Source organism: Macaca fascicularis, chromosome 3 (assembly GCF_037993035.2).
Source record: "Macaca fascicularis isolate 582-1 chromosome 3, T2T-MFA8v1.1".
Classification (NCBI taxonomy): Eukaryota; Metazoa; Chordata; class Mammalia; order Primates; family Cercopithecidae; genus Macaca; species Macaca fascicularis.
In genome coordinates, this window is record NC_088377.1 from 351,335 (window position 1) to 378,675 (window position 27,341).

The 27,341-nt window shown below is 44.7% G+C and overlaps 1 protein-coding gene and 1 pseudogene across 1 annotated transcript; one reads left to right on the plus strand and one right to left on the minus strand.

Annotated features, from left to right (window-relative positions):
• Window positions 1-989: 989 nt before the first annotated feature.
• On the minus strand, window positions 990-1,820 carry LOC102126225 (developmental pluripotency-associated protein 4-like; annotated as a pseudogene).
• A 9,410-nt stretch (window positions 1,821-11,230) lies between these two features.
• LOC141409779 (aryl hydrocarbon receptor-like) lies at window positions 11,231-27,321 on the plus strand. Its single transcript, XM_074033816.1, has 2 exons — window positions 11,231-12,094; window positions 26,044-27,321. The coding sequence occupies exons 1-2, from the start codon at window positions 12,036-12,038 to the stop codon at window positions 26,336-26,338; spliced, it is 354 nt and encodes a 117-aa protein (XP_073889917.1). The 5' UTR covers window positions 11,231-12,035; the 3' UTR covers window positions 26,339-27,321.
• Window positions 27,322-27,341: the final 20 nt, after the last annotated feature.

The window sequence follows — 27,341 nt, forward strand, 5'->3', positions numbered from 1 at the left end:
ACTGTGGCGATTCACCCCAGCTGGGCGGACTCTGCTGTGTCCCCTATCAAGAAGCTCCTCAGCTTCCCTTGGTTTTTCCTTTTTAAAACTCTCTGGTGTTTTCCTCTCCAGTGGGGGCTGCATGTCACCTTAGAAGAAAAGATTTTCCAACTAGGGGCTGTCTTGGTAGCTGGTCCAGAGGAAGGTCTCCTCTCTCTGGAGTGAGGTCCAGCCAAGTAACTCCAGCCAGAACTCAGTGAGCAGGGCTGGATCTGCCCTGTTCTCCTCCCATCCTCATGCAGATTGTGGAAACCCATCCATGCCCTATGCAAAGTCCTGCATCTCAGATTGTAAAATGGCAAAAGCTGAATTTAAAATAGATGATTATATTGACTCTATGAGGAAAAGAAAGTTCTGAGGGAGACAATTGGTAAGCAAAGAATTATGTGTAACTTGTTAGAACACTAGTGTGTAGTTTATCTGTCTCACTGATTATTTTCTGTTTAACAGGCTGGCTAAGAACCAGAGGGAGAGAAAGCTGGTTGGGAATTGAGAGGCATGAGGTCACCTCAGTCCCAACATTTCCATGTAAACAATGATGCAAGCTGGGCTGGGGGCAGGAGTCCCTGGAAATCCTCACAATCTCAACTTTTAAATTATTTAAAATATTATATCATTTATGATCTCCTTAACAAAGAACTTTTTTTCTAATTAAAAAACTGTATAATCTCTTTGGAGGATCTTTAGTAAATACAAAATGAGTTATAAAAGAAAGAAAAATTATTTATAATTTTATCGCTCAAATTTTGATAATTATATTCCTGCATTTTTAACTAAACATAGATATTTTAGATTATACTGTACATAAAATATTGTATCTGTTTTTTCATCCAATATTAAATCATAAACGTTTCACATGGCATAACCTATATATGTAAATCAGCTATTTCCACACCTGGATGCTTGATTTAACCCTCCTTATACTGTTAGCCATTTAAATGATTTCCACTTTATCCTTCTTGCTTTTCTGGAACCCAGGCTTGACCAGCATGAAACTGCAGGTGAACCCAACCATCTGTGACTGCAGGGAGACTTTTCCCATGGACCACACACCACCTGACACCACAGGCCTCTTGTGGAGACTTTTCCCATGGACCACACGCCACCGGACACCACAGGCCTCTTGTGGAGATTCCACTGCCTCTGGCATCTTCGCCCTGGCTGAAATTCTCACCCAGGAGGCCAGCAAATCCTCTGGGGCAGAAGTTGTCACCACAACTGTATTAACTCCGTCAAGGAGGGCAGTGGAATCTTCCAGGGCAGGCGGCCCCTCCGCAGGGGGAAGGGCCACTTCAGGAGGATGTGTCTCAGAACTTTGCAGCGATGTTTCCCTTTTTCCCACCTTTAATTTTTTTTGCAATGATTTCCGGATTTTGGCCTCTTTTGCTGTGCTAGGAAAATCCTTTTGATTCGGGTAGGCAAAGGCACACAGGCGCTTATATGCATCCAACTTCTGACCTTTGGAACTCAGCTTCAAGTGTTGGCATCAGGCCCGCAGGATGTCCCGGTTAATCAGATTAACAGGTGGCAGTTTAGAGGGTAATGGAGGAATTGGTATCTTCTTCTGAGGTCCAGGGTTGTCAGTGTACTCTGCCTTCTTCTCAGGGCAGAGCACTTTATCGCCTTTGACACATTTTTTCTTTTGTTCCCTTTGCTGATGTTCCTGGCAAAGCAATCATGTTTGGTTGATTAGAAGCCTGCTGATTCTCTTCCCTCGACTTCTTTGTGGAAGTGTCCTTGCCTTTTGCCTTCTCCATACTTGTAGAGGAAACGGAGCCTCGCAAGATGAAAAAAAAATGCAAATTCTGAAATTTAAAAGTTTAGGATGTCTGACAACCCTGACAAAAACAAGCAATGGGGAAAGGATTCCCTATTTAATAAATGGTGCTGGGAAAACTGGCTAGCCATACGCAGAAAACTGAAACTGGACTCCTTCCTTACACCTTATACAAAAATTAACTCAAGATGGATGAAAGGGTTAAACGTAAGACCTAAAACCTTAAAAAAAAACCCTAGAAGAAAACCTAGGCAATACCATTCAGGACATAGGCATGTGCAGAGACTTCATTGACTAAAACACGAAAAGCAATGGCAGCAAAAGCCAGAATTGACAAATGGGATCTAATTAAAGAGCTTCTGCATAGCAAAAGAAACTCTCATCAGAGTGAACAGGTAACTTACAGAATGGGAGAAAATTTTTGCATCTATCCATCTGACAAAGGGCTAATATCCAGAATCTACAAGAAACTTAAACAAATTTAGAAGAAAAAGCCAAAAAAAAACCTCATCAAAAAGTGGGCAAAGGACATTAACAGACACTTCTCAAAAGAAGACATTTATGCAGCCAATGAACATATGAAAAAAAGCTCTCATCATCACTGGTCATTAGATAAATTCAAATCAAAACTACAATGAGATATCACCTCACGCCAGTTAGAATGGCGCTCGTTAAAAAGTCAGGAAACAACAGATGCTGGAGAGGATGTGGAGAAACAAGAACGCTTTTACACTGTTGGTGGGAGTGTAAATTAGTTCAATCATTGTGGAAGACAGTGTGGTGATTCTTCTAGGATCTAGAACCAGAAATACCATTTGACCCAGCAATCCCATTACTGGGTATATACCCAAAGGATTATAAATCATTCTACTACAAAGACACATGCACACATATGTTTATTGTAGTACTGTTCACAATAGCAAAGACTTGGAACGAACCCAAATGCCCACCAGTGATATACTGGATAAAGAAAATGTGACGTATATACACCATGGAATACTATGCACCATATAAAAGGATGAGTTCCTGTCCTTTGCAGGGACATAGGTGAAGCTAGAAACCGTATTATCAGCAACCTAACACAAGAACAGAAAACCAAACACTGCATGTTCTCTCTCATAAGTGGGAGGTGAACAATGAGAACACATGGGCACAGGGAGGGGAACATCACACACTAGAGCCTGTTGGGGGGTGGGGGGCTAGGGGAGGGATAGCGTTAGGAGAAATACTTAATGTAGATGATGGGTTGATGGGTGGAGCAAACCACGATGGCATGTGTATACCTATGTAACAAACCTGCATGTTCTGCACATGTATCCCAGAAATTAAAGTATAAGAAAGACAGAAAAAAAAAAAAAGAAGCAGCAGAACAGATCATTTTCTTTTCTTTTTTTTTTAATTATTATTATACTTTAAGTTCTAGGGTACATGTGCATAACGTGCAGGTTTGTTACATATGTATACTTGTGCCATGTGGGTGTGCTGCACCCATCAACTCGTAAGCACCCATCAACTCGTCATTTACATCAGGTATAACTCCCAATGCAATCCCTCCCCCCTCCCCATGATAGGCCCCGGTGTATGATGTTCCCCTTCCCGAGTCCAAGTAAAACAAATCATTTTTTAAAAATCAAAATTTTTGTAAAAAAACAAAAAACAAAAAATAAAAATAAAAGTTTAGGATGTCAACTAATTCTTCACAACTTTCAATTAGAAATCTAGTGCAAAAGAATATTGCTTAAAAGTAGAGTGAAATGTTAACTACATTGGAAATAAAAATAGTTACAAATTAAAAATTTTTTTAACACAATGGAGGATTTTCAGCTTACAGTTAGGTGGATTTAGAAATATCAAAACACATCTGCTAAGGAGATGATGTGCCATCTTTAGAAGTCTGCTTGCACACAGCTGGAAGCCTTCAGGGGTAAAAACAAACTACTTCTCTTGCTGGGATTCAGACATGTCCAAATATGTCTGGTGAACAGATAGAACTTTATTGTCAAATGTATTTAAAGGGCTAGACAATGGGGTAGGGAGGAGACTCAGAAGCCCCCAGGAAGGAATCATTCTGAGTGAAAAACACTAACAAAAAACCAAACACACATGTTAGTCCAGTAATTTCTATAGTTATTCATGAAATGCTTGATGTGCATCCTTTCTGTATTAGGAACTGCTACAGGCACGGGGACACCACACCAAACAAACCAAGATAAAGCCCTTACAAGCACGAGGCTCACTTCCATGGAGGGAAGACAGAAAATAGACACACAGCACTGTCAGCATAGAGTACAGGGCAGGAATCAAGTAGAGTAAGCAACAGATACTGATGGTCTAAGCTGCTGTTTTAGGTAGAGTAGTTAGAAAAGGCCACTGGGATGAGACTCCATTTGAACAGAGACTTACAAAAAGAGACAAGGCCAAGGTGGGCGGATCACTTGAGGTCAAGAGTTCAAGACCAGTCTGGCAAACATAGTGAAACCCTGTCTCTACTTAAAACAAACAAACAAACAAACAAAAACTAGCTGGGCATGGTGGTGGGTGCCTGTAGTCCCAGCTGCTCAGGAGACTGAGGCAGGAGGGTAGCTTGAACCCAGGCGGTGGAGGCTGCAGTGAGCCGAGATCACACTACTTGCACTACAGCCTGGCAGCCTGGGTGACAGAGCAAGACCCTGTCTCAAAAAAAAAAGAGAGAGAGAGACAATACAAAGTTGCGTGTGGTGATTTCTGACAGAGGGAACAGAGGATTGGAGGCTCTGAGACAGGAGGGATGGGCAGGTCTGAAGAGTAGATGGCTGTGCAGCGAGAGGGCCATTAGCAAGGGCCTGGTGGGAGAAGAGCCATCGGTGAGGTGGTGGGCTGTGAGGCAGATCCCCAAGGGGCTTCTGGGTCAGGCAAGGGTTCTGGGTTTACTCTGAGTGGGAGCAGAAGGTTCTGGAAGCTTTTGAGCAATAGCAACTCCAACTCCATCCTGGTCAGAACGGAGGGTTATTGTGATGATGGCCTTCTCTTTTCTCAAGGCACAGATATGAGCCTTCAGGGAGACATTTCTATTGGAAAAACTGAAATGAATGCTACACCTAGGACATTGGGGGCCATGCAATTTTCCTGTGAGATTTCATCAGGACTCTGCAACCCAGGGGAAATCCCTCTCCAAGAATTTCCTCACACCTTGCGCACATGTCGTCACACCTTGCGCACAGGGAGGGCAGCCCAGCAGGCGGAGGCCCCTGGCAGGCCCAGGGGTGCGGACACTTGGGGACTCCCTGTGGTGGCCTCTGCACTGCTGGCTGGGGCTGGAGGAGGCCAAGCCGGGTTGGAGGGCAGCAGAGGCTTTTCTCATCTTCGCTTTTCTCAGGTCCTCCCTTTCCTCCTCCCCACCTCACCTACCCTCTCCTCCTTTTCTTTACTTGTTCTCCACCAACCTGATTTTTCGTCTGTGCTTATTTTGTGGAGGATTATTTCTGCATGGCATAGGAAGGAGATGGTGAAAGCCCACTGCTATAAGGAGGATTCTTCAAACTAAAGTATCCGTAAGTGTCCATTTTAAGCAGCTAAATGAATACAGTCAATGGAATGACAAATTGCCAGATCATGTCTTATGGCCAGCTGACAAGAATTATACATGGCCAGCTGGAGCATATATAAACCAAGGAACAGGTGCAACTCCAAAAAAGCATTCAAGAAGAGTTCCAAAGACTATGACAAGGTAAGATGGAGCCAGAACCACTAGTTCAAGATTAGATAAAAAAGAATTACATCGTAGCTAGATATTTATTTGTTTAAATATACCACTTTATAATACTGTTTATTTTCAGAAAAAAATTTTTTAAAATTTAGTCAAATTATTTTAAGGAAAAGTACAGAATTTTTCTATTTTAATCTGGGTTCTGTAGTTTAGACTATAGGTTTCTCCCCTGAGATTCCACCTCTATCTAGTAACAGTGTTTTCTACCATTACGCCACTTGAGTGGGAGGACATTGTTGGTCCAATACTAATCCTGCAAACTGCAGCTTACAAGATTTTACAACATGGTCGTAATTCTTTCCCTGAAAAACCACTCATGGCATGGGGTTGGGGATTAGAATATTTAGGATGGACAGAAAGAATTAAGTGTACTCCCAAACACAAAATTTACTTCTCCTTGGTCCATATACAGACGTGGAGATACAGATTAAATTGCTACTTCTTGAGTCAGGTACATTAGGCCTAAGTCCCAATTCTGCCATTTGGCATTACATTGGTCAGGCTACTACTACCTTTACATATTTAAAATATAGGGATAATAATAATACCGACCTTATAGGGTCATTGGTAGGATGAAGTGAGATTTTGCCTGACCTACACTTAGCCAGGTTTCTGTATCAGAGTAGGCATGCTATAACTAGCTATATTAGGGTTGTTCCCACTGGTCTTTTACCTAGATGATTGCTTCTAAATTAAATACAAATAGATAACAACATTATTTATACAATTTTTGCTGTTTTTTATTTATATAAATTTATGGGGAACATAAGAAATTTTGTTACATGTATATAATGCACAGAAGTCAAGTCAAGGTATTGAGCATGGCCATCACCCAAGTACAATCGATTTTGGTTAAGTACAGTCCCCCTACTCCACTATCAAATATGGAATTAATTCCTTCTGTCTTACCATATGTTTGTACCCTTTAACCCAGTCCTCCTCTTCCTCCCTTTTCTCCCACACTTCCCAATCTCTGTTATTTTTTTTTCCCCTCTTGACCTCCATGTGATCAAATATTTTAGTTCCCACATATAAGTGAGAACAGGTGATATTTATTTCTTTGTGCTTGGATTACTTCACTTAAGATAATTCTCTCCAGTTCCATCCATGTTGCCACAAATGACATGCTTTTCTTCTTTTTATGACTGAATAGAATTCCCTTGCATATATTTATGACATTTTCTTTATTCATTCATTTGTTGATAAAAACGGGTTGATTCTATATCTTTGCTATTGTGAATAGTACTGCAATAAACATTCCAAGTTTAGGTATATCTTTTATGTATTGATTTCTATTCCTTTGGATAGATAGGATGTGTACATGAAAGATCCAAAGAAATCTATAATTAACAAGCAAAGTAATTAGATACAAGATAGTATACACAAATCAAATGTATTTTGAAACAATAGCAAGAACTAGAAAATCATTTTTTGAGACAGTATCTTACTCTGTCACCCAGGCTGGAGTGCAGTGGCACAAACTCACTGCAGCCTTGAACTCTTGGGCTCCAGCCTCCTCCTCCCACGTCAGCCTCCTCCCACCTCAGCCTCCTCCCACCTCAGCTTCCTCCCACCTCAGCCTCCCCAGTAATTAGGATTACAGGCAGGTACTACCATGCTTGGCTAATTTTTTTTTTTTTTTTTTTTTTGGTAGAGATGGAATCTTCCTATGTTGCCTAGGCTGGTCTTGAACTCCTGGCCTCAAGTGATCCTCCTGCCTCAGACTCCCATAGTGCTGGGATTACAGGAGTGAGCCACTGTACCTGGCCTGAAAATTAATTTTTAAATGACATCATTTACAATTGCATTAAAAATATCAAACACTTAGGAACTCGTGAATTGTGTGCAAGAAAACTATAAAAAAAATGACATAAATTAAAGAAGAGTATCTCCAAATAAATAAAGAGATATTCCGTGTTCATGGGCTGAAAGTCTTTATACTGTAAAATATAAATTATTCCTCACATAATCTGTAGAATCTAAGCAATACCATTCAACATCCCAGCAGGTATTTTTATGGGAATTAACCAGTTGATTCTAAAATTTATATGGAAATGCAAAAAGCTAAAAAAGCAAATACAATTTCCAAGAATAACAAAGAATATTTATAATACTAGATATCAAGACAGTAATTCAAACAGTATGATATGGACATGAGAATAAATAAACAGACCAATGAAAGAGAATAGTTTTAGTGAGCATACCTCTTTGGAAAACCACTTAGCAGAATCGGTTAACACTGAACATATGCACACCCTACATCCCCACAAGTCCCCTCTCTTCTAGGTACAGAATAATGCTGCCCCCAACATAAATATCTAGCTACAATGTAATTAGTATGTCTCCATACTAAGCCCCAGAATCTATGCATATGTTACCGTACATGGCAAAAAAGAATTAAGGTTATATAGGTAGAATTCAGTTGACCTGATCATCTGACCTTAAAATAGAGAAATGATCTGGGATTATTCAAGTGGCTGCAAACCTAATGAGATGAGTTCATAAAAAGGAAGGAAGAAGAACCTGTTAGAGGGCTTTGACCTACCGTTGCTGGTTTTGAAAATAGTGGAAGGGGCCTCAAGCCAAGGCATGCGGGTGGCTTCTAGAAGCTGGGAATGGCCCTAATCCAGCAGGAAAATGGGAACCTCAGTCCTACAACCACAAGGAAATAAATTCTGCCCACAGCCCAAATGGGCAGGAAATGATTCTCCCCTAGAACCTCCAGGAACAAACACAGCACTGCTGGTACCTTGATTTTAGACACTACTGGACTTCTGATCTGCAGAACTGTAAAAATATAAATTTGTGTTCTTTTGAGGAACAAAGTTTGTAGTAATTTGTTACAACAGCAATTGAAAATGAATACAGCAGCAGAATAAACAAAAATAATGACATATGTCACTGCAGTCCACCCCTTTGGTTCCTGAACAAGCATGCCTGTGTGCACATACACAAGCACATGCCTCTTCCCATACCGAGAATTCCAAAATGACTGCACCTATTATAATGCAATGGTCCTTCTTTCAACCATAAAAACCCTCCTCTTCTTCCAATGGGAGATGGCCTAGAGTCAGATCCACACAGGTCATTCTGCAAGTCGAGGATCTGAGGATGCCATCCACCCCTCTGGGAAGGTATAACTGCAGTTTCATGATCTTGCAACCTCTAGGCTCCAGACAAATTTAACTATTACCAAGGTACCTCATCTAATCAAGGAGAGAAAACAATTTGAGCCAAAAAATTAAAGAGAGTCTGATACAGTAACTGGTGGTCCAAACAACATGTTGTAGCCACCTGGGCAATGAGGAAGGAAGACCCTTGGTCAGATGGACAATTTGGCTGATGCAGGTTCTGTCTGTGTGGAGGATGTGGTTTCTGCTCCCTTTTATTCTCTGTGGCCCTGCCAGAGAGGAGCCTCATGAAGGGCTGTGGCCCAGCATAGAGCAGCCATGAAAGCCCACACTCTGAGGGTGGGGGTGAGGAGCCTGAGGTGGCCCAGGGGACGGAACGGTCACAGGCTCCTGCATGCCAGGCCAGGGCACTGTGCTGCAACATTCTCTCCAACATTGTGTTGATGCCTATCAATTGATTCTGGCTGTAAACAAACATTTTCCTCTGAATCTTGCCGTTCTTCCTGCCCTGTCTCTAGGCCTTTAGTCCATGACTTCTGTCCCTGCCTCCTCTCTGGCTCCAAGCAGTGAGAACAGAGAGCTGAGGTAGCACCAACAGCCCCAGGAACTCTGCTCAGCCCCCAAGCCATGGAGAAGTGAGAACTTGCACCAGGAGCAAACACAGCAAAAGGGGTTTGTGAGGGTGCAGGATTCTCTGCTCCCCCATCCTGATTTCCAGAATCCCAGTTTGATGGTTCCCTGCCCAATTTTGTCTTGGAGAAAAGAATTCAGATTTACAGTTCAAAAAGATGATGATGGGGCTGTAAGTGGCCCTGGTCCCTAGCCTCAGGAAGTGAGCACATCTTTACAATCTCAGTACACCTTTCCAGCTGGTGGCTGTCTGCTGTCATATTAGGACCGAAGCCACATTTGTCTGTCTTGCATTGCCTCACCGATGGCCTCAATAAAGAGCCAACACTCCCTAACACAGAGATGGCTCTCTACCCGGAATGCTAGACACCAAGCCATGACACCTTTGCTAAGTAATGAACACTGCATACTTTTAGATAAATTAAAGTTTTAGATAAGTCCAAGACTCGTGGATATACCCTAATCGAATCATAAAATAAAGCTCACATCCAGATTCATTTAAGCTCACATCCAGATTCATTGATCGTTACTAGATCGTACTTTACCATTACTAGGAATTTTCCTTGTTACAAAGTCCAAAGAAAAGGGCTCAGTTTGATATTCGTATTATCTTTCTTATCTATTTTCGAGATATCAGAAGAAAAAGGACTCCGGATGACACAAAAGAGATGGTCATCATTATGAAACGTCATTTGAAGTCAGCGGCTCTAATAACGAAGACATAACTGGAGGAAATACTGTAAAGGAGGCAGAGATCTCCGCACAGCACTCCTCAGTTTAGAGAGATGGAAACTGAGGCCTGATCACAGTCCTCTTGCCAGGCTGTAGCAAAACGGGACCTAGAAGCAACGTTTTCCATCCCTGGACCCAGTTACTGTCCTTGGTCAAAGCTCAGACTGAAATCCTTGCCTAGATTCGATTATGAAGAGAGCAAAGAAGAAGGAGGAGGAGCTTGAAGAGAGAAAAGCGTGGAAAGGGCCGATGGGACCTCCGTGGGATCGCTGAGGCTTGCTTGCCTCCTTTGGAAGTCTCCAGCTGTGGCGGCGGAGGGGCTGCACCCAGGGACGCTGGAGAGGGGCGATGGGAGCTGAGGAGAGGTTCATCCCCAAACTCCACCCACTGCAGTTAAGAGCGAAGCGACTTGATCTTAGAAAACCTGGGTCCTCTCTATTTTGAGGTCTGGAACAGCTGGAACAGTCTGGCTGCAAGACGCATGCAGGACGCAGATCTGCCCCACATCCACTTTTGTTCTTCACTATTCCAATTAACTTCATACAACTTAAAGTAGGAATGTGTTGCCGACATGGCAATACTTGGATTTTGTGTTTGTTGTACTTTCTGAAGAATCTAGTTCCACGAATTTATTTTATTAATGTTTTTGTATGTCCTTCATTGTTTTCCATTTTATGAACACTAGGACGAATGAAAACAGAAGCATTTCTTGTTCCACATGCCGGTGCCAAGGTGAGCAGTTTCCAGTGCAAGTCAGGGGCCCTGGGAAGACTTCGACAAGCAGCTCTGGACAACGAGGAGGCTCCGCCCTGGAGAAGCCGCACCTCAGCTGTCACCTAGCGTGGCGAGACCAGGAGGCATTTCCATTATTTGTGTAACACCTCCCTCCCAAAAGCATCTGAAGCATTTAACACACGTGCACGCATCGGGCAGAATAAAGAGTAAATAAAGGCTCCTGGACGCAGACGTTCCCATCAGGGAGGCCTTCGTTTCCAGGGGTCGACGCGTGGGCGCTTCCTCCGTCCAAGCGCAGCGGGTATTTGCAAAACAACGGCAATGAAGTCTCCCAAGAAGGGTCTAAAGCAGGGCGCAGACCTCCCGCTGGAGGCGGTCCTGAGCGTCAGGGCTGGGCCGGCTCGAGGGCGGGTCCTCTCCACCCGGACCCCGCGGTCCCCTGTCTGCCCAGCGTCCCCGCTGCTCGCTCGGAGGGGCTCTGTGCTCCCAGAGGACGTGTCTGTCCCGACGCCTGCGGACTTCCCCGCCCGGGGACCGCGGGGTTCTGCACTGACGCGGCGGGAGAAAGGAGCGGGTTAGGGTTTGGGCTTTTTGTGGCTCGAGGGACACACGGAGGGAAGCGTCCGCGCGTGGGAACAAGGACTTCTCCCAACTCCTTCCAAGTGGACCGTCCACGGACGCACCGGCTTTCCGAATTCGCCCCGTGTTGTCCCTGCTGGCCACCTGCACCCTTCGCGCACACCTGGCGATGAGGAAACCACTACTTGTCTGATCAGAGTCCTCCAGGGGAACGCCGTCCAGTTTTGAGCCTCCGCCCACCCCCAGAGGAAAACCGAGATTTGTCCCACGGTTCCTAATACCTAAGTGAGAGGCAGACACCCGGCGACCCCGGCGAAGGCGCGTCTTAGGCTCACCGGACGCTCCCCGAACCCGTCCCTCAGGCTGCCGAGCCCCCAGCGCCTTCCCGTCTCGGAAACAGGCGCGCGCAGATCCCTCGGGGTGTCCCGGCCCGGCGGCCGCGGGGGACGGCAGGTCCCGCTGGTCGCTCCAGGAGGAGGCGGGGCGCTGGGACCCCAGAGCTGCGGACCCCGGGCTGGGAGCCGCGCGCACCGGGACCCGCTGGCCGCCTTCCGCGTGGGGGTGGCCGCACCTTCCCGGGCGCCCGGCAGCCGCTCCCCCGGCCCAAGCCCACGGCCACCGCGTCCCCTCGGTGCGGCCGGGAGGGGAGCAGCCGCCTGCAGACACCATGCTGTCCACCGGGGCCAAGTACGCCGGCAAGAGGAGGAGAAAGCCGGCGCGGAGGAGGTACGCGGGGCCGAGGGGCGCGAGCGGCGCCTCTGGGGACCGAGCCTGGGATGGGGACCGCGTCGGGCAGTGGGGGCGGCCGGGCCCGGGGTGCAGAGAGGAAGGCGGGGGCAGCCCTGCGTCCTCCCGCGGCCCCCGAGCCGGGCCTGTCCCCCAGTCCGCGGCCCTTCCCTGCGGCTCTGGCGGCGAATTCTGAGGCCCCCGCGGCGCGCTGGCGCGGAGCTCCTGGGTAGCCTGGGGAGAAAGGATTTCGTTTTAAAGACACCCCCACCCCTGAACCTGCCGCTGGGGATTTTGAACCTTGACAGTAAGTTCAACGCCTCGTTCGGGCACGAGTCGGCCGGGGTCGCTCGCTTTCTGGAAAGGGCGTGCTGGGGTCTCCCGCGTTCTGTGACCTGCGCCCTCCAAGACCCTGCGCCTCAAACCAGGGCTGGGTTTACAGGGTGTGCGCAGCAGCGGGGACGGAGGTCTCCGAGTCACGGAGGTGGAGGTGCGACGGAGAGGCCAAGCGGGCAGCCCCCACCGCATGCACAGGGACGGGGATGCGAGGCCCTGCGGGGTGGAGGACCCCGGCGGGTCAGGGTCCCCTCCGGGTCCCCAGGTCAGGCCCGAGCGAGCTGCGTGGAGATGGGGAAGGCAGCCCCGCCGAGTTCGCTGCGGCCCCAGGCTTGGGCAGACGCCCTTAAAGGAATAGTAAATGGGAAATCCGGGGTAAGACACAAATCCCTGAGTCTTCGTCCAGTGCCCAGAGGTTGGGTTGGGGCCTGGGAGAGGTTGTGCGAAACTTAGCCGCGATGGCTGCGGAGACCCCGCTGGCCTCAGAGCTCGGGTCCTGGAACCTTCCCGAGGGACGTGGCGACCCCGGGGACAGCCCGGCTGCCCCGCGCGAGCTTCCAAATGCAGAAGGCTGGTCCGCGTCCGAAAAACTTGCGAAAGATCTCAAGATATCAATTCTCATTCCGTGTAATTTAAAAATACACAAAATGCCAGGAGAGGAGCCCGATAAGAAAGTGCAGATATGAAATGTCACACAAGTGTTATATGAAACGTCCAGAAGAACGGACATCCAGGGAGTATGAAAGCAGATGGGGGTGGGGGGAGGATATCGGGGAGAGGGGAAGTGGCTGCTAAGGGGAGACGGGTTTCCTAAGCGTGTTCTGGAGCTCGCTATAGGTGATGGTTACACAGCATTGTGATTGCATCTACTGCCTTTAAATGGTGAAATTTGTCTGTGTATTTTACCACAATAAACAAAAGCTCATGAAACTTTTCAGTAGGGGCACAGATATCTCAGAACCATACTCCTCAGGAGAAGTTTATTTTCCAGGGCAGTAGAACCAGTAATCATTGGATAACTGAAAAAGATGTTCAGAATGGGAAATTTTTAAGAGTGTTACAAATACCTTAAATATTTTATTTTAACTGAAAATATCAATGGCTATCAATTTGCTAATCCTCTGATGCTGGTTGGGGTCCTCTTCTTCTTTTGTGTGTGTGTGTGTGTGTGTGTGTGTGTGTGTGTGTGTGTGCGCGCGCGCATAAATCGCACCCACAAGGTACTGTCTTCAGTTTAAAGACACTTGCATCTCAATAGGATCCTGACGTGTAGACTAATTCACCAGCAACTTTTTTTTTCTGCAGCCACACTGCGAGTCTTTCCAAAGCATCCAGCATAGTTCACTAAGAAACAACACTTCCTCTTTGCTCTCATTTCATTAGCAATCATAACAGAAAGAGTTGAAATTAGAAGGCATGGGGACATTTAGCAGTGATTTTGGGTCAGTACACAGCTTACCTGATGGAAACAGAGTTCCAGGTGTCTGGGGAGTCCAACCATGGTGAACTGTGGACGTCTTAGGTTTGCAACCAGTTGATGGGGGACTGAGCTAAGCGGTTGGTTAACAGTGATCTAGTGTAAAAACTGGCCTCATTTGCAAACACTGTGCTGTCTTGTTTCCTGAGTTGCTCCAAGTGCATTGCTTTAGGGATTTCTGTGACTCGCTGGGTGGTGGGGTGGCCGCATGGCCTTCTGGCTTGGACCTGGGTCTTAGCTTCCCAGCTAGGCCTCTTCCCCACCACTCCCCATGGCTGTGTGGAAGAGACTCTGGTCCTGCTGGCAAGGCTGGGCAGGCCACGTGGGACAGCGTCGCGGATGCTAAAGTCAGGGCTCCAGGAGCTCCCTGGGCTCAGGATGGGGTGGGGAAATGGGGAGAGCGATTCAAAGCCCCTCCCAACTTGGCAGTGCATCCTCCTCTGAAGCTGGTGGCAGCTGATTGGGAGCCCACGTGGCACCTGCCAAGCTGCCTTCCCTCCTGGTATGGCTCTCTCCTGACCAGCTGTAAACACCACAGTGTAGAAGCTTGCACCAGCTTTGTGGTGGTTTGCCAACAATTTTCACCCTTGTGTTGGGTCACTGCATAACGTTGAAATGTGGATGCCATTGTGCATTTGAAAGGTTTAGGGCACTGGAAGATGTAACCCACTTCTAAGGACTTTGGGTAGAATCATTTGTAAAATCTGCATAAAATGCTTTGCAACAGAGCCTGGGCGAGGTTTGTAAGGCAGACATTGGGCTTCTAGCACCTGCACACGTCACTGTCTTTTCAAATGCTTTCTTGAAGACCTTCTGTCGCTCATGTTATCAACCTGGAGATGTAGCTGAGGTGTGGCGACCTCCTCCGTCCACCGCTGAAATCAGGCTGTGCATGTGGTTGAAAATTAGCCTAATTCTAAAGCCACAAATATCTGCAAAGTAATACTTTATACTTAGAATTCAAGTCTTGCCAAGCTTTCTTAAAAGAATTCGCTGCTCCGCTCAGTTGAAGAGCCCAGGGCTAGGGGTAAGCTCCATCCAGCCTCAAGCTCTGGTTCCTGCCTTGGCTTTGAGCTGCTGTGTCACATGGAAGGACACTGCCTTCTATCAAACTCTCTCTACATGAAGTGCCCTCATTATTTTTTTCCTTAAGGCAGAAAAAGTATTTCATGACTCTTTTCTTATTTGTTTTCTTGTTAAATATTATTTCTTTTGTAACAGAAGCATCTTTGCAGCAGTTCCCCTTTGAGTGGGATTAAAACAACTTTTTTTTTTCATAGCAGGTGATTCATTCTTGGAAAATATTTTCCCATCAGACCCTCAGAATCTGTACATGTATTGATGGGAGTTGAACTTGGTCATCAGAACAACCATGAGGTCTTCTTCCACAGAAGAAGTGTGAGGCTTGTGCTAGGGGAAGACTGTCCTCCCCTGGGTGAGATTCTGAACCAGGAGAGATCAGGGGCTGGAGTGCAGACCTGCAGACTTGGCTGCCTATTCTCACAGGTTTGATCTTCCTTTGCAAGGTAAAGTCAAGTCCAGAGCAGGTTTAGTGTGTGAGTTGGTTGGGGAGTCAGAGAGGCTGTGAGGTCTCTCAGCATCCACTAAGCTTTCCAGCTTGGCAGGTTTCTTTACTCATACCACATAGAGAACAAGTTGTAGCTACCGTGACCTTGGGGGATGTTTCTTTCTTAACATGGAAGCTGGCACTTAGCCCTGCAACCCTCTGGTGCAAAAGACACTCATATCTGTCTAGGAACAGAGGACCTCAGTGAAGGTGCAAGGATGTCATGCAAAACATGTGCCTCTGCCATCAAAACACCTCCAACCCCATTCTCCCCAGGGTCAAATCTGCACAAGGTTTCGGCAGCAGAGCAACTGGCCCAGGCAATGGACCAGGATGGGCGAAACATATCAAGGCCCATTTCCCAGGCTCCCTTGCAGCTGAGGGTAGACATGTGACCTCATTCTGGCCAATGGGACCCAAGTGGAAGTCTTCTGGGAGTTCTGGGAAGGCTTCTGCTCTCCTGATCCAAGGCAATGGGCATGGCCAACTTCTGCCTGGGATGCAGACGCAATACCATAGCTCCAGCCACATAGTGGCCATAAGGCAGGAAGATAAGAGTCAACATGTTAAGAATGTCAGAGCATAAGGAAAGGGGAGGAGTCAGAAACTTCACTTACTCACTCATTTCACAGATTCCTTCTGAACATTGACTCTGCCAGACCCTGTCCTAGGCATGAGGAATCCAGCAAAGAACAAAACCTTCCCTTCTGTAGCCTACATCCTAAACATAATAAATACACATCAGGATGTGATACAAGCCATCTAGAGGAGAGTGTGAATGCAAATTCCCTGAGGTGGGCTTCGCTTGGGGCAAAACTGGAGCTGAGTGGTAGAAACAGCAGAGAGATGAAGGCTCAGGAAAAGTATCACCGAAGGTTCTGGCAGGGGAATGGTGTGTTGGATGGTTCTGGTTGCTTTAGGGAGAGAGATAGGTGGAGGGTAGAAGTCAAGAGGACAGTGGGGGACTACCTGGGACTCCAGACAGAGGCCCTGGTGGCCTTTTTGACAGGGAATCATGGAGGGTGAGAAGTGGCTGGGATCTGCACGTAGGTTGAAGAAAATGCAGATAGGATTTTGTGAGTAATTATATATGGGTATAAGACAGAGGGGAGTCTGAATGGCAGTCAGGGTTCGGCCTGGGCAAATTCACTGAGGTGACATCTACCCTCTTTCATCTCAACTCAAGCTTAGTCCATCCGAACTAGCCTGTCCTACCTGTCACCATCCTCCCGTGGAGAAACCTGGAGTTGTCCTTCCCCCTCTGGAAAACCATTCCAAATGCTGCTAATTCCACCCCAGGATATCCAGTCTGCCCGTTTCTGTGCCCAGGGCTACCGTCATCCCCTGTGGCCCTTATAGCAGCTCCTGGGAAGTTCTGCATCTCCTGCTCTCACCTCTTCTGGTTTGATCATACTGTAGCAGATTGGGTCTTTTTTCTTTCATTGTGTTAAATCACGTGATATAAAGTTTACCTTTTTAACCATCTTACAATGTACAAGTACATCAGTACATTCACAATGTGCAACCATCCCTACTATCTAGTTCCAGAACATTTTAACCACCCCCAAATTTTTGGAAATCCCATACCCATTAGCAGTCTCCTCCCATTCCCAAAGGATCTTGTAAAAGATGAAAGCAGTGCCTCCCATCAGCAGTTCCTCATTCCACCTAGAAAAGAAATGGAAGCTTCTCCGGGTCCCTGGGCCCTCCCTTCATTTCTTCCCTTTCCTCAGCCCCCTCAGGAGGTTAGTTGGAGCGCTTTCTTGATGCAAGGCCTCTCTTTCCCTCTGGCCAGAACCCTTGAGGCCCCGCTCAGCTGCAGAGCTCTGCTCCAGAGGGCTTCAAGGTCCACACCTTCCTTCCTGCCGCCTGCCTCCTCCATGACTCTGTTGCTTTCCCACATCCACTCTGCCTGGCCTCTAGCAGGCACTCAACAGGCAGTGACATATTTCTATGTTCACATGGGACAAGGTTGGGAGAGTGTGCACCAAAAGATCAACAGCCACCACTTCCAGTGATTGTGTTTGAATTTTAAATTTTTCTTACAGTGATCAGGCGATAGATACTCTTTAAAAAGAAAGATAAACAGAAAAATGGAGGTGATATGAAAATACATACACAAACACCATCAACAAAATCGAGATGCAAACAAAATTTGTAACATGTATAAGATTAATATGCTTAGTAGAAAATTAGCTCGTACAAAATGATGAAAGAACTATGAAAAATAGGCAAAAGCATTAACAGTCAATTTACAAACCAATGGCCAATGAGCATATGAAAGGCATTATTAGTAATTAAATAAATAAAACAGGCAAATATGAGATACATTTTTTACATTAATAACAGAAGCCACCGTGCACAACCAGTAGGAAGGCACCTTGTACTGTGGAAAACTATTTAGCAGTGCCTACTAAAGTTGACCCTGCAAATTCGCTTTCCATTTGGAGAGAACAGAAATGTGTACATATGTAGGAAAATGTCATGATGGAGGCCACCAGACTTCTTTCAACAGTAGGATGGACACATCAAGCAACATCTGTTTCCACAGTAGAATACTACTCAGCAACAAACATGAACGAGGCTACACATAAAACGTGAGTGACTTTCTCGGACATAACGTTGGGTGACAGGAACCAGACACCAGCAAGCACAAGCTGTGCAGCTTCCTTTCCACAGGGCTCACAAGTGGCAAGATTAATCTACGGAATTAGAAACCAGGATGGCAGTGACCTTTGAGGAGGAGACTGTCTAGGATCCTGGTGACATGAATGTGTTAATGTGAACATTTATATTTTGTGCATTTTAAAATGACTTTTTATATTGATAGCACCTAATTTTCTAGATTAGGAAGAAGCTAGCATTTTCAAATTGCTAATGAGAGCATAACTTACTGCAGCCTTTATGGAAAAAATTAGTCAATAATTATCAAATGCCTTAAAAATGTCTTTTTGCTTTCACTCAGCATATCCACTTCTAAGAATGTATCCTCAGAGGATTACCTAAGGATGTGCAGTCATATTTACTTACGAGGACATTGTGGCAGCTTAGCTATAATAAAAAAACATGTGAACAGTGATCTAAATAGTAGCAAAGCATCTGGGATTCAGACTGAGAAGCCTGCAAGGGCTACTGGACACATGGATGGGTGAAGAAGTGAGAAGAGAGAAGAATATAATATTTCTCTTTAAACATGTGTGGACCAAGTAAAGCAACCCAGGTGTTTAAAATATCTTCTCATGGTTGGTGGCTTGTCTTTTCACTCTCTTCATGGTATTTTTGATTAGCAGAAGTTCTTAATTTCAAATCATTTAAATGTATCAATCTGTTCCTTCATGGTTGGAACTTTCTTGTCTTGCTTACAAGTCCTTCCCTTCTATGATGTCATAAAAAGCCTCCTCTACTATCTTCCAAATGTTTCTTAGTTTGGCTGTTTACATTTTAAGCCCATGGTCCACCTTAAGTAATTTTTTGATGTGGTGTGATGAGAATCCCATTTCAATTTTTTTTCCAATATGAAAAGCCAATTGTGCCAACACAGTCATCAATAAGTCCAGCCTTTGACTGGGCTTGTCAGTTCCCACCCTGTCGTAAATCCGGCTCTCTGTGTGCATGGCTGTGTTCCTGGGTCCTGGATCCCAGTCCAGACCAAGTTCACCACTTTGCAATAAGTTTTAATGGCCCCAACACGTTTCTTCATCTTCAGGAAGGCCTGACTCTTTTGTGATCTCTGCACATCCATATTAACTTTAGAACAATCATGAGATAGAATCAGCTTATTAAGTTCCCTCAGAAAAAAAGAAAAATAAACAAAAACAAAGCCTCTAGAGATGCTGAGTGAAACTGAATTAAATCTGCGAATGTCTTTGGGGAAAATCAACATCTTTGCCCTGTTGAAGCATCATCTGTCTCTACACATAGTCAGGTCTTTTAAAGTGGCTTCCTTTATATTGTCTAAATTTCTTTCTCTAGGCCTTGCATACCTTACAATATATTTATTTCTAAACATTTTAAATTTTATGAAATTGTAAAGGATGTATTTTTAAAAATTCCTTTTCCAATTCATTGTTGCTGGTATATAAGAATGTAATGGTTTTCTGAATCTTGATTCTTATCTACCAACTTTATTAAACCCGATTATTAATTCTAACAATATATCTTTGCATAAATTTGCTAAGCCTGCAATAATAAAGCACCACAGACCAGGTGGCTGAAACAGCAGAAATTTGTTTCTCACAGTTCTGGGTGCTGGAAGTCCAAGGTTAGGGTGTCAGCAGGGTTGGTTTCTTCCAACGCCTCTCTCCTTGGCTTACAGATAGCTGTCTTCTTCCTGTGAGCTCCAGGGGTCTTCCCTCTGTGTGTGCATGTGTCTCGTGTCTCTCCCTGTGTATCCAAATCTTCTCTTCTTATAAAGACACCATTTACATTGCAGTAGGGCCCACTCCAAGGCCTCATTTTAAATTAACCACCTCTTTAATGCGTCTCCAAATATAGTCACATTATGAGGTACTTCAGGGTTTTAACAAATGAATTTTGCAAAATGCAGCCCATAGTAACCTACAAATCTTCTGTTTAGAGCAGTGGTTCTTAACGTGTGGATCCAGAACAGCAGAACTAGGTAACCTGGGAGCTCATTAGACATGTAGACAGTCCTGCCTCACCCCAGATCTCCTGAACTGTGTGGGCAGGGCCACAAGCCCTACAGGGGGTGACTGACAGGCTGAAAGTTTGTGAGCCTCCCAGGTACACTCTTACAATCTTCTATTAATGGCCTTTATATCCTAATTTGTTTGTGCTGCTTTAACAAAATATCACAGACTGGGTAACTTATAAGGAACAGAAAGTCCAAGATCAAGGCGCGGCCACTTGGTGTCTGGCAAGGGCCTTCTTCCTGCATCTTCACATTCAGGAAGAGGAGAAGAGGGCAAACCCATTCTCTCAAGACCTTTCACAAGGGCTCTCATCCCATCTATAACTTCACTGCCTTCTAAAGGCCCCACCTCTTAATACTATCACAGACTCATGCTCAGTTTCAACACATGAATTCTGGGTGACATTCAGACCGTAGCACTTATTTTTCTTCCCTTAACGGACTGGCTAGGTCCTTCAGTCTAATGTTGAAACAAGCGGTAATGGTGGGCATTCTTGTGCTCTTGGTTTCAAAGAGTACGTTTCCAATGGTTTACTATCAACTGTGCTTTTTGTGGTGAGTTTCTGTTTTTTGTTTTTTTGGTTTTTGCAAGTGACCTTTGCAGGTTAGGGGATTTCCTTCTATTCCAAGTTGCTAAGACTTTTGAAAAAACAATCATTAAAGAACGCCAAATTTTATCAAATGCTTTTCTTCATCTACTGAGATTATCACATTTTTTCCTTTAGTCTTTTAATATAGTGAGTTACATTAGTGATTTTCTAATGTTAAACTAAAATTGAATCTTGAGATAAGCTCTACCTGATCACAATGTACTATGCAGTCCCTTTATCGGTGCGTTTGGTTTATTTTTAAATTTATGATTCAGCATCTTTGTTTGTGAGTGAGACTAGCCTGTACTTTTTATTTACAGAACTATCCTTACTAGATTGGAGTTTGAGGTTATGCTGGCCCCATAATAATGATTTGGAGCTGGGTGTGGTGGCTGTCACATGTAATCCTAGCACTTTGGGAGGCTGAGGTGAGAGGATGGCTTGAGCAAGGAGTTTAAGACAAGCCTGGGCAACATAGCAAGACCTACAGAAAACATAGCAAGTCTCTACAAAACAATTGTAAAAATTATCCAGGGGTGGTGATGCACACCTGTAGTCCCAGCTACTCAGAGGCTGAGACAAGAACTTGCTTGAGACCAAGAGTTCGAGGCTGCAGTGAGCTGTGATCACACCACTGCACTCCAGCCTGGGTGACAGAGCAAGACCTTTTCTCAAGAAAAAAAAAAAAAAAAAAAAAAAAAAAACAGAAAAAAATGATTTGGAGATCTTTTGCTTTTTCTCTTCTTCTTCATGTAAAGCTTGGAAATCTGTATTCCTTGCATAGTCAACAGAAGTCATCTTTAAAACCTCTGAGCTGCTGGTCCCAGTACTTTGGGAGGCTGAGACTGGTGGATCATTTGAGGTGAGGAGTTTGAGACCAGCCTGGCCAGCATAGTGAAACCCCGTCTTTACCAAAAATACAAAAATTAGCTGGGCGTGGTGATTGGTGCCTGTAATTCCAGCTACTCAGGAAGCTGAGACAGGAGAATTGCTTGAGATCCCATCACTGCACTCCAGCCTGGGCGACAGACCAGACCGAGACTCCATCTCAAAAAAAAAAAAAAAAAAAAAAAATCTGAGCCAAGGGTATTCTTTGTGGGAAGAATTTTTTAATTTTTTTCTTGTTTATCATTTTTCAGATATAATTTACATAGAGAGAAATGGTCAGATCTTAAGTAAACCATTCGGTCAATTTAATGAAAAGATACCAAGAGGTAGAACATTTCTATCACCCCAGAAAGTTGTTTCCTGCCCTGCCACCATTGCCTGTGGTCTGATTTCTAGCACTATAGGTTAGTTTTGCCTAATCTAGAATTTACCTTAAGTGGAATCGTACAGTGTGTACTTTTTGTGTCTGGCTTCTTTCACGATTAAGAGACATCCATGTTGTTGCATGTTTCAGTAGTTTGGTTCTTTTCATGGCCAAATAGTAGTATATTTTATGAATATACCAGGGTTTTTTTCCCTTAGCTGTTCTTCTGTAGGCAAATATTGGGGTTGATTCCAGGCTTTGGTTATTGTGAATAAAAGACTATACTTCTGTATAAGGCTTTTTGTACACATATGTTTTCGTTTCATTCCAATAAGTACACTAGTCTCTCCTTATTTAAGATTTCACTTTCCACAGTTTCAGTTACCCTCCATCAACCACAGTCCAAAAACATGAAATGAAAAATCAATTCATAAGTTTTACATTGTGCACCATTCTGAGTAGCATGATGAAATTTCGTGCTGTCCTGCTGTGTCCTACCCAGGATGTGACTCGTCTCTTTATCCGGCATCTCCACGCTGTATACACTACCTGCCCTATACAATGCAACTATATAGGAAAAAACATAGTGCATATAGAGTTTGTTACTATCCAAAGTTCAGACATCTACTGAGGGTCTTGGAACATATGAGGAGGGACTACTGTACCTAGGAGTGGAATAGCTGATCAAGGTTAACATTTTTAAAACCTGTGAAATAGTTTTCCAGTGGATGAGAGTTCCAGTCACTCCAGATCCCCTCCAACATTTGTGGTGTCCATCTTTTTCACTTTATCCATTCTAATATGTGTGTACAGGTAGATTATTTTAATTCACATTTCTCTAATGAATTATGATGTTGACTATGATATCATGTGCTTTTTGGCCATTAGTATATCTTCTTTAGCAAAGTGTCTGTTCAAATTATTTGCTCATTTATAATTGGTTTGTAAAAGTATTTTATATAGTCTGGATACAATTCCTTTGTCAAATATAGATAGGTAGGTAGGTAGATAGAGAGAGAGAGAGAGAGAGAGAGAGAGAGAGAGAGAGAGAAACAGCAGATATTTTCTCCCAGACCATGGCTTGTGTTTTCAGTCTCTTAATTTGTTTGAAGTCCAGCTTACCAATTTTTTTTCTGTTATACTTGGTGCTTTTGTGACATAAGAAATCTTGCCATGTTCCAAGTATGTGAAATTTTCTCTGTTAATACCTATAGGATTTAGTTATTTCTCTTCTTTAATTTCTATTGGTAATTTGCACTTTCTCTTTTGGGGGGACAGGACTGATTATTCCAGCTAAATGATTATTGATTTTATTGATATTTTCAAACCTTAGTTTGGCTGATTTATTTTATGTTTGCCCGTTATATTTTATTGCTCTGCTTTTGTTTTTATTATTTACTTCCTTCCTTGTAATTTGGGCTTAGTCAAATTTGGAAATTTTTCAGCCATTACTTTGTGGAAAATTTTTTGCCCCTTCGCCTTTCTGCAACTTAAATTACGTGTATATTAGACAGCTTAATATAGTTCAAAGGTCGTTGAGGCTCTATTTACCTTTTATAAGCCTTTTCTGTTCCTGTGCTTCAGTTTGGATAATTTCCATGCTAGTCTTCAAGTTGACTAATCTTTCCTTCTGTAGAGTCTAGTCTGTTGTTAAGCTCATTTCACAAACTTTTATTTTCAGATATTGTGTTTTTTATCTCCATAGTTCAATTTGATTAATAACTTTCTTTTCTCTCCTCACTATGTTCATGTGTTGCTTTAAATTCTTCAGCATAGTTGTAAAAAGTGCTTTGAAGTGTTTGTCTATTGCATCACCTCTGTCATTTCTGAGTTTGATTTGATTGATTTTTTTTCATTACAAGTCACATTTTCTGGCTTCTTGTCATGTCTAGTGCTTTTGGGTTGGATGATGAACATTGGCAATGTTACACTGTCTGGATTTTGTTACCTTCTTTGAAAGAGCATTGGACATTTTCTCTCTCTCTCTCTCACACACACACACACACACACACGCACACACACACACACGCACAGGTCTCCAGGAAAGTAGGAGGATGCCTCTTTCTTGTCACAAGAATGTTGGACGTCTCCTCATACCCTTCTGGGTAGGACCTAAGATAGCTCTGCAGGGCTGTCTCACCAACAAGGTCTGTCCCTGTGATCTACTGTCAGAAGAGCCTATCCCTCTGCTAGGACGAAGTCAGATCCCAGGGCTCTGTGACTCTCCAGCTCCTTTTGCGGGGAGCAGTAGTAGAGATGGAATAAAAGTACAGCTCTTTTCCAAGGAAATTTCTTCACAAAATCCTTTCCCACCCCTTTTTCTATCCTCCTGAGTATGGGGTCTAGAGTTGCCAAATTGGTTCTTGAAATTCCTTTTGTTACACTCATACCCAGGAGTTTTGTCAGCTCAGTTGGAGACCCCTATTTTACCATCCTGTTTCCAAAGGTGTGCAGGCATTGAGGTGCTGTGTCCTGAGCCAGGCTGGCTGTTTCTTGCGTAGCAGCCCTGAGAGACGGAGGCTGTCAGTGTGTTTTATAAATGAGGCAGAAACAACTTCATTCATTATTTTTGCTTACTATGTATTTTTGCTTACTATCTATCTATCTAGATAAAGTTGAGTACAGCATCTGTATTTTTTATGTTTGGCTTCTTTTTTCTTTTCTTTTCTGTTTTTGTTGTTGTTGTTGTTGTTGTTTGTTTGTTTGTTTGTTTTTTTTTTTTTGAGGTGGAGTCTTGCTCTGTCACCCAGGCTTAAGTGCAGTGGCGAGATCTCAGCTCCCTGCAACCTCCGCCTCCCAGGCTCAGACGATTCTCCTCCCTCAGCCTCCGGAGTAGCTGGGGTTACAGGCATGTGCCACCACACCCAGCTAATTTTTGTATCTTTAGTAGAGACGGGATTTCAGCATGTTGGTCAGGCTGGTGTTGAATTCCTGACCTCAGGTGATCACCCGCCTCCCAAAGTGCTGGCATTACAGGCGTGAGCCACCACACCCAACCTGGAACTCCCACCTCCCAAAGTGCTGGGGTTTCAGGTGTGAACCACCACACCCGACCTGGCCTTCTAAAAAATTATATTTTGCTGCTTATCATGTTTTAAGCTTCCTTCTGTCCTCTAGGGAGTGCTACTGTGTTTTGCTTTGGAGGTGAGGTAGTAGAAATAGCTTCGGTCGTGCTACTTGGGTGAACTAACTGCTCATGAATGTCGCTGAAATCATGGCTGGTGGACCCGGTCCTGTGGGCCAGTGCTGGGCTTTGAGGGATGAGGGTTGGGGCACTGGGAACACAGAGCCTCCAGATATTCTTTCAAAGCTACACATGAAAACTTTGGTTTCATCTGTGGGAAATGTGGAAACTTTTGAATGTGAAACCCAGAGGAGAAGCCTGTAAGAATAAAGATGGATGAGTGGTGACTACAGCCTCCCAGGAATCATTCTTCCCTGCATGTTGATGATGGAAGATTGTAGAGATGGATGGACACGCAGAGAATTTACATGTGCGTACGTATGTATGTATGGAAAGAGATAATGTCCCTGTGTCCATGAGCATGTGTGTGTGTTTTATACACAGAGAAGAAAAGAGAAAGCACACACATAGGTACATGTTAAGTATCTCTCTGTGTGTGCGTGTGCATATGCTCAATTCCTAATAAATTATACTTTCCTAAATGGAGTTTCAGTTTGGTCAGTGTTAATTGTGATACAGAGATTTTCTCATTTAAAAATTACATGTGGATGCAAATGCACTGGGCCAGGGGCAAATGGGAGGGAAAGTGGGCCGGCCCTGATACTTTGAGGGCTGCCAGGTCTAACCCTCGTGCTTGGGTGTGAAGGAGCCTTCTAGGTGCCCAGGGCCCAGTGGGGCTCCAGCCAACAGATGAGGAAAGGGGTGAGGGCAGAGGAGTGGTGGGGCATCGTGGATGAGCAGAACCTGAGACTACAGGATGAGGGATTCTGCCTCTGAACACCAGGGATTTGGGCTGCACAGTGCAGGGCATGGTGTTGGAACCCCTGGGGTGATGCAGGAGTGAAATGGCAGTGGAAAGTGGGGCCATGATCATTCTTCTCTCTCCCCCAAGTCCTAAGCCACTGCCTCCAGAGGGAGCCAAGACCAACCCTTCCAAAAGGCACCGGGACCGACTGAATCAAGAGCTGAGCCGACTCACCAACCTGTTACCCTTCCCCGAGGACGTGCGTGCACGGCTGGACAAGCTGTCCGTCCTCAGGCTGATCGTGGGCTACCTGAAGGTGAAGGACTACTTTGCAGGCAAGTGGTGGCTGCTGTTACAAAGCGAGGGTGAGAGGCCCCCTGGCACCTGCTGGGACCCTGGTGGAGGCTGTGGCCACAAGAGGAAAAGGGGTAACTTGGGTTAACCCTTTGTCCTGGTGAAAGCTGCACCATTGCCTTCAGACCTCAGGCAGAGGCGAGAGGCACCTGCTCGACACAGGTGCATTAGGTGAGCCAGGTGCTCACCTGGGAGTGTGCCTGTCCGAGGTGCAAACCCTGGCTCCTTGCTGTCCCAGGCTGCTCGTGGAAAGAGATGGCACCAGTCCCCTTGCCTGGCTCTGTTATTCTCCAGGGAGAGTCCTTAACGCGACCACAGTGCTCCTGCCTCCCTTTGCTTTGTCATTTCTTGTGAGGAGCCAAGTGTTCCTCTACCTTATAGAACTTTGGTTCAGAACAAAGGTCCTCTTTCTCTGAATATAACATAGGATCTAGGATATTATTTCTTCTTGTTTTCTTGAAAACTTTTCCTCCTAAAATTCTCTATTACACAGAGGGCACAATCTATTCTTCCTTGTCCTGCTTGCTCATTAACTGTGTTGCTACTTAAAGACAGATGTTCTAACCCATTCCCGCAAGTGGAACTTGTATTCAGTGACGCTGAACGAACACGGGTGAGTCTGTGGCCTCCTGTCTTCCCTGCAGCGTCACCTCTCATGAGGGAGAATGTGTCCCCTTTGTAGCTCAGAGACATGTCCTGGGAGGATGGACAAGGGAGGCAGACTCTGGGCTTGAACAAAAGGTTAAAAAATGGTCACAATCCTCTCATGAAATTTATTTTATTTTCAAAAAGCTTTTTTAGAATTGCTGGAAATTTGGGAGAAAATCTGGGGGAAATTTAAATTTATATCTAAGTTGATTGATAATGAGACCATCAACTTAGAAAAGTTATCTCCCAAGTAAGCATCATCTCTGAAGCTTTTTATAAACTCCTCCCCAGCTCTACTCCAATAAGAACAAATGTGGATTCATCATTTTCATCAAATTTGATAAAGTTTTGGCCATCATTTCTTCAAATACTTTCTCTGAGTCTTCTCTCTCTCCTCTCTGTGTAGAACTCAAATTACATGTATTTTAGACTCTGCTTGATGC

Excerpts from the sequence above, each read along its gene's own strand:
- LOC141409779 (XM_074033816.1), top strand. The coding sequence starts at position 12,036 with ATGCTGTCCACCGGGGCCAAGTACGCCGGCAAGAGGAGGAGAAAGCCG. Across the intron at positions 12,095-26,043 it reads AGAAAGCCGGCGCGGAGGAG|TCCTAAGCCACTGCCTCCAG; the intron begins GTACGCGGGGCC and ends CTCTCCCCCAAG.